The sequence below is a fragment of the Pelophylax lessonae genome, assembly GCF_965119305.1.
Source record: "Pelophylax lessonae genome assembly, chromosome: 4".
Taxonomy (NCBI): domain Eukaryota; kingdom Metazoa; phylum Chordata; class Amphibia; order Anura; family Ranidae; genus Pelophylax; species Pelophylax lessonae.
The window spans coordinates 167632401-167640467 of NC_138771.1; the positions used below are offsets into that span (position 1 = coordinate 167632401).

Sequence of the window (8067 nt, forward strand, 5' to 3'; positions counted from 1 at the left end):
GTATAATGATATCTTCCTTACAGGGCTAGATAGGTTCGTCTTAGATCGAGGGGGTCTATAGATGCAGGGATTTTAGTGTTTAGGGTGGACTTATCCTTAAAGGGCATGATGTGCAACTCAATAAGGCTTTTGTTTTATAACGAGCAACATTTCACAAGAGATTTCTCACTTATTTTTCTCATGATTCATTAAATCCTAACTGGGCAGTGATCATATAATTAGAATGGTCTCTCTCCCCCTCCAACTTATTAAGAAAATTTTGCTTATTTGGATAGACTCGTAGAGAGAAATGTTTAACTTAAAGAGGAAGTAAACCCTCCTCTGTAACTTTTAACTATAGGTAAGCCTATGATGAGGCTTACCTATAGGTACTGTAAATATCTCCTAAATATCTCCTAAACTTGTACTGTTTAGGAGATATTCACCTTGCATGCAGCCAGTGACGTCACTGGCGCATGCGCTCTGAAGGAACGGCCGCTCGTGCCGTGACCGTCGGCCCCCGCGCACGTGTGCGGGAGTGACCTCGCCGCGGCTCCGGCCAATCAGATGGCCGGATGCCGCGATCCCGGATGACGGGCGACTGGACATGTCACCCATCATGCAGGTAAGCGGATTGCACAGCGGGGGCTCGTTCTAAGGTAAGTATTTCATAATGAGCTAGTATGCGATGCATACTAGCTCATTATGTGTTTCTCTTGCAGGTTGCAAAAAAAAAAATGTTTTGGGGTTTACAACCTCTTTAATGCACAGTCTTTGTTCTCTTCATCCCTACAAGTTAATTTGTGACCACCATATTCCCCAAGCCACCTTCTTCCCGGGTTCTCACGGTTCTTATTGCAGCCCCGCTTTCTAACACCATCACATATCATGCTGGACCAGAGGCCTTGTTCCATCCAAATGACATGGCTGTTGGTCCTGCATTGTACCTGGTGAAGTAGGAGTGCCCAACCACATTTTAGAGCTAAAGAGGCTGAAGAAGGACCAAAAGGAAAAAAAATGTACTTTTGCACAGCTGTACTGTTTCACTGGAAAGCCAATGAAAGTAGGCCACCCCTCCCCTATTATGTTTTATTTCTTTTTTTGCAGTCACATTTAAGAAAAAACCCACTATATGTTATGTGTTCCCATTCAAACGGCATGCCTAAAAATGTTTTTAAAAATATGTTTATTAGAGCTGTGCGATTCTGGATAAAATGAGAATCGCTATTTTTTTGCTTAGTATAAAGATCGCGATTCTCTCACGATTCTTGGCGTAACATCATCTTTCACATTATACAAAAACAAAAATTGGCTAACTTTACTATTTTGTTTTATTTTTTCATTCATTGAAGTGTATTTTTAAAAGAAAAATTGCTTTTGAAAAACCGCTGCACAAATACAGTGTGACATAAAATATTTTAATGACCGCCATTTTATTCTCTAGGGTCTCTGCTAAAAAAAAATATATATATAATGTTTGGAGGTTCCAAGTAATTTTCCAGCAAAAAATTGTTTAGTTTATTTTTATTTTTTTACAGCTTTTTGAGCAAAGACCAGCTCTGCACTTGTTTAACATGAACTATGGAAATGCCGGAATAAGATCGTGAGGGGGTTGAATCAAGATTGTGATTTTTTTTTTTTTTTAAATTGTGCAGCTCTAATATCTTTCTAGTTATTCGAAGCAGGCCTTAAGCAATAGACTGTAAGCTACTCTGAACAGTTTTTCAGTGAGGACAGACTGATTTCCCCCTCATTTAATCAGAAGTCCAGCTCCTAGATCTTGAAGACCTTTGTTGGAGCAGACTGTGTTCAAATCGAATTTACAACTGATAATGAGATCTGCCAGCACAACAAGATTAACTCCTAGGTGCCGACGGAATGCAAATATGCAGCCTCTCGTGGATGGGCCTTAGCACTAAGAAGCCACATATTTGCATACTAATTTGCAGACACAGCTGTGCTGAGAGTGCGCGCTCCCGGCACAGTTACTGGCAGCTAACAGAAAGTTCCCAAACGCATCTTGCGATCTGGAGCTTTCCAATCATGTGACAGCCAATCACAGCGGCATAAACCCTGCTCTGCCCCTCTGCATCTGAAATCCCTTAATGGGCTGGGAGCAAAGGGGTTGAAGGCTAAATCCATCTTAAAAAAACGAAATAAAAAATAATGCACTTTTTTTTTGCCGGTAAAAAATGTCCATTTACTACTATTTTTTGTAGGAGCCTGGAAAGCATTGCACCCGCGATCAGCAGATCATAGGTGCAATGCAGGGCTCCTGCAGATTGTCAGTGTAAGCTCTCCTTGTATGAGAAGGCAGTTACACAATGACAGGACTAATTCATTATCTATCTAGAACTCAATAGCACTCTGGTAGTTCACTGAGACCTACAAGCTGTCAGCCGCAAAGGCTGTCGCTACTTGTAGTTCATTCATTCACAGAACTCTGTGAATGAATGACGCGACCATATGGGCGGAGCCCCCCACCACCACGCTTTTTTTAAATAGTTACAGCTGATGTGGGGAGAAGATCCCTGGCCCACTTTCATAGGGAGGGGGGGGATTAGGTAGCGGCTGCAGGAGCTGGATCAAGTTGCATGTTCCACCCTAAAAACAGGTGAAACATGTTCCCAAAGGTGAACTTTTCCTGTTAAACTGAACTCCCCAGCCCCTCTTTAACATTACATAGAATGGGAAAATGATACAAGATTTTTCAGCAGTTAGAAAGGTAAGCAGCAGTTTTAAATGATTTTTAATGTTATGCTCTGTGAATGAGAACATGTAACAAGTGTAAAGTAGGGGTTATCTCAGTTTGGCTGCAAAAGTGGAAATACACTGTGTATTGGCACACTAATTCATCCTAGCTAATAAAGATCTGGCTTCAGCAGCTACAGATTTATGGATGGCTCATGATATAACTTTGTAGATATAACTCCGGATCTGCTGCATGCTTGCAAACAACCAAACTGAAGAACATTTTTGAACCCCTTCCTGTACACCAAACGTTTATAAACATCTTTTGAAAGTGCGTGTCGGGTCACACTAATGCAATGCGGGAAGGTTGCGAATTTGCAGCCTGTTCCCGCATCGCAAACGCACCCTTGGCAGTACACCCTGCTATATGTGATACGCTGGGGGTGTCAATGTAATGTTAACGACACCCCCAGTTTGATCGCATATTGCAGTGCGATCTTACGGTTCGCACAGGATCGGATCGCACAAGTGTGAACCACTGTGCGATCCGATCCTGATGCGGCTCAAAAAAAGGGTCATGTGCAACTTTACTGCGGGTGCAGTGCGAATTTAGCCATATAAAGTGTATGGCTGAATTTGCACTGCACATCCGATCGCATGTAATTAAGGAGCAGTGCGCTCCGATATTACATGCGATCGTCGCAGCCGCACATATGTGAACCGGCACTTAAGGTGATCTCTGCCATTGCTTCAACAATTATTGAGATATCTTTTAGTGCTGGCGATTCTGCACAAAATAAACATAATTTGAGTGGCTAACAAGCTGCTGGATTACTTTTACAGTCACCATAAGGGGTTCCCACCTGCCGCCGCCTTTACTGTGCCGTCAGAGAGCACGGTAAGGATGCGACCGGCGGCATCCACCTCTGGACACACAGTGAGAAGATTGAATGTTGTTCCTCCCAATGTGTGACGTCAGAAACGGGAAGTTACGAGGTTTTCATCACTTCCTGTTTTGGTTGCTTGTTTGCCTGGCCGTTCTAAGTCAGGGAAGCAGCCGGTCAGACCAATCTGTGTCTGATCGGCTGCTTTGGAGGCCAGAGGAGAGGTTTGGGGTCTAATAGACCCCAGATCTCTCCATAAAGAGGATCTGTCACAACCCATGCTATTGCAAGGGATGTAAACGAAAAGTTGATAAAAAAAGTTTGTAAATAAAAAAAAAAATTTAATAAAAAAAAAATATATATATATTTTTAAAACACCTCCGTTCCCCCATGCTCACGTGCAAATGCGAACACTCACACATGCATGATACACACCTAGTTATGGTATGACAATTCAGTTTTTACAACCAAAAACTGAAAAAAACAAAGAACAATCAGTAACCATAAAATGTAGGTCCACTAGCCAAGTTATAAGGCCATGGACCATTACAAATAACAATAACTATAATCAAAACATGTTGATTGCAAAGACTGAGACTTCTATTCAGATGGGCCACATAATAAAATGTAACTTGTAAGTAGTACCAAAAAAAAAAGAGAAATAAGAGAAAGAAAGGAAAAACAAATTCTGTGCAGATTCTGTTTAAAAGGCCCTCCAAAGACAACTAGGAGAGCTTTAAAAAAAAAATGGGAGGGGCATGTGTAAACAGCGATCGCACCGCATGTCGCTGCAAACACCATGGCGAGAACAATAATTTTAGCGCCAAATCCCCGTGTTTCTCTAAACTGATGCTTTTAAAGCATTCAGGGTTCATACGGTCCTGGAAATCCTGGAAAAGGTTTGGAATTTTTAGATGACACTTTCCAGGCCTGGAAAGGTCATGGAAAATTAGGAAACACACTAGGTTTTGGAAAAGTCATGGAATTAAATTACTGTGGGGGAGCGGATGCTTAATTATTTTATGATTATATTGCCACATACTGTATTTACATTTTGCTGTATTAGCGTCCTTCCGGGTCCGCGGTATGCGCGTGCTGTCATTGGCCAGCAGCAGCCGAAGAGATGACCCAATCAGGCAGCGGGGAGGGCCGGTCGCGGTTTGCCTGGAGACACTGCGACTGACTAGCAGCAGTAACAGCCGGGAGATTATCAACCAATGAGGCAGTGGAAGCGTCACTGGAGGGCAGGCCGGCCGCATGAACGTGATGATGACGCGAAAGGGGGCGTTAACCGTTTCGGTTACCGTAGACCCGGAAGGACACCTACCTGTACCAGTGCTATACGGTGAATGTAAAAATGCCCCCCTCGGTGCTCTTTAGCCCCCCCCCCTCGGTGCTCTTTAGCCCCCCCCCTCGGTGCTCTTTAGCCCCCCCCCTCGGTGCTCTTTAGCCCCCCCCCTCGGTGCTCTTTAGCCCCCCCCTCGGTGCTCTTTAGCCCCCCCCTCGGTGCTCTTTAGCCCCCCCTCGGTGCTCTTTAGCCCCCCCTCGGTGCTCTTTAGCCCCCCCTCGGTGCTCTTTAGCCCCCCCTCAGTGCTCTTTAGCCCCCCCTCAGTGCTCTTTAGCCCCCCCTCAGTGCTCTCTAGCCCCCCCTCAGTGCTCATGTCCGCAGCCTCTGACCACCTCCTGTATCATGTCCGCAGCCTCTGACCACCTCCTGTATCATGTCCGCAGCCTCTGACCACCTCCTGTATCATGTCCGCAGCCTCTGACCACCTCCTGTATCATGTCCGCAGCCTCTGACCACCTCCTGTATCATGTCCGCAGCCTCTGACCACCTCCTGTATCATGTCCGCAGCCTCTGACCACCTCCTGTATCATGTCCGCAGCCTCTGACCACCTCCTGTATCATGTCCGCAGCCTCTGACCACCTCCTGTATCATGTCCGCAGCCTCTGACCACCTCCTGTATCATGTCCGCAGCCTCTGACCACCTCCTGTATCATGTCCGCAGCCTCTGACCACCTCCTGTATCATGTATTGCCCAGAAGCTGTTTAGAAGGGAATGACGCGCACGCCCCGGAACTGACGTCGGGGTAGGCACATTGATTCCTGGGAGCGATGACGTTCAGCTCCCAGGAATCATTGCAGAAGCCAGGAAGTGACGAATCGCCGTGGCCGCCGAGGGGAGGAAGAAGGAAGTAAGGTAAGTATATTTTCTCTACAAGGTAAGTAAAAAAAAAAAAAAAAAATTGCGATTATCCATTTGTTTTTCAGGTGACCCGGAGTGAGAAGACGGAGGTAAGTATAAATTTAGGGTGGAACTCCACTTTAAAGTGTATTTTATCCTAAAAATTTGAGTTTGAAAAACCGCTGTGCAAATATCGTGTGACTTAAAAATATGTAACACCCACCATTTTATTCTCTAGGGTTTCTGCTAAAAAATATATATCTTGTTTGGGGGTTCCAAGTCGTTTTCTAGCCAAAAAAATGTTTAGTTACATTTAGGAGAGGAATGCCAGAATTGGCCCGGACTGGAAGAGGTTATTACCAGTAATAAGCTTAGAAAGGCGAAAAAGGAAATGGTAGCAAGCTATATTTGACAACATGCTTGATTTTTTTTTTAGGAGCTGATGAGTTTTAAAAGGACAGTTGATAAATATGATCTATGTGCTGTGTGATTCTGATGCTCAGTGAATGCATTTAAATAATGCTTTAAGGTGACATTTATGCGCTTACCTTTTTCTGTCCTGTGTTTTTCTCTTTTTAGGCCTTGCGTTGGATTAACTGCAGAACCAGAGGTTGATCAGTGGTTTTGTACCAAATGTGACAGCAAGAAGAAGGACAAAAAGCACAAAAAACGGAAGCACAAAGCTCACTAACCCTTAGCTTCATATCCATCCTTGTGCTTCTCATAGGAGGGACTTGTGGATTAGCCGTGTTTTCCGTTCTGTGGACTGATATGGATAGACAAGACATTAGGCCCCAGGCTGAGGTCTGTCTGGCAGATAAAGAACCAAGACGTAGTGTATCTGTGGAAAGCCCCGTCACAAGGAACTGGCCCAAATAAAGCCTTCTCCTATATAGATCCAGCAGTGCTCTTTTCTTGTATAATAGACGTATTTTTGTCTTCACAAATTAAACTTATAATCTATTTGATAAATCCGTGCGAACTGTAAAATGTAGTGAATGATTTTAAAGACTTTGACTGGACTGCAACCAATTTGCTTTTCATTTCTGCTGTTCTCCGTAATCAGGCGCAGTTCTATAGCTATGTATGTGTCAAGTACGTCATTTCTTTATTATTTACACCATTTTCCCCCATTTTTATTTTTTTTTGCTAATATAAATAAATGACCTCCGGCTTTGTGAAATATATATATATATTTTTAAAGAAATGTTTCTATTCTCCATTTTTTTCTAGCTGTTCATTGATGTTTGTAATATATTTTAGAGTTATTTTGGACTTTTTTTTTTAACCATCTATCCAAGCGTCTTGTGTTGTACTTAACATATGTTGGTTCAGTGCCCTTGGCTTTGCGCTGAATTGGCCCTCGGCAAGAGAAGTGTATTTCTGTGTAAAGTCCTTTTTCTGCTGTTGTGACAGCCATTTTACAAAGCCGCTTAAAGCAGCAACACATTTGTTATCTATCTTCAGAAAGTATGTTTTGTATATATTAAAGTGTGTTTAAAATGTAATCTGTGCTGTAATCTTGACTGTGTAAACTGTATCTGTTCCAAAAATGGTTGGATAACTTTACATTAGCATGATTCAATCTATGGAAAGGGTGGAACAGCAGAATAAGAACATTTATGCAGTCTGTTTGCTTTGTCTTAATTACAGCATAATATTGCATTAATATAAAACCAGAAAAAGACCTAAACTGGCATGAGATGGATGGACATTTTTGATCAGTTCGCTGCTGTCCCTGTTCTACAGAAACTGATTGTTCGACTTCTGTTGAAAAACGTTTTTGATCAGCGTCTGCGGCCAGTGAGCCACAGCGGCAGATCTCATGGTCAGAATGCAATGTCCCAGGGGGGCGTTCAACATCCACCTGGTTTGTGTAAATTGTAGATGGAGGAATCTTTCTTTTTTTTTTCTTTTTATGCCCACTGGTTGAAAAAAGCCTATAGCCAGCTTTAGAAGTTCTCCACGCATAGGTAAATATCCTTACAACACTGCTACCATGTGCAAATGAAAATTTAATTTCTATTAAGCTGAAAAGCAAACATTTATTTTATTGCTGCTTACCAATTCTTAGATGAGATGGCTGCATTTGTTTTCTTTTTTTTAGGCTTTTTCTTTCTTCTATTTTTGTCTGCTGATCCAGCCAGTAAGGCCTTTTTTTTTTTTCTTTCAAAAGGACAAGCTCTTGCTGATGGATTAAGTTACAGGGATGAGGCAAACCATTTAACACTGACCAGCTTTTTTTTATTTTTTATCCCAAAAGGAAAAAAAGGTTACTGTAACTTCTTATATAAGTATTGGCTGGAGTTCAGCTTCAGTTTGGTAG

General features: G+C 42.8%; 1 protein-coding gene across 1 annotated transcript in view; it reads left to right on the forward strand.

Moving 5' to 3' along the window:
* TAF3 (TATA-box binding protein associated factor 3) overlaps positions 1-7249 on the forward strand; it is a 202509-nt gene extending 195260 nt beyond the window's left edge. The window contains exon 7 of the mRNA XM_082252859.1: positions 6321-7249. Within this exon, the coding sequence (XP_082108985.1) occupies positions 6321-6432 (112 nt within the window). The 3' untranslated portion in view covers positions 6433-7249. The remainder of the gene's footprint in view (positions 1-6320) is intronic.
* The last annotated feature ends 818 nt before the right edge of the window (positions 7250-8067 follow it).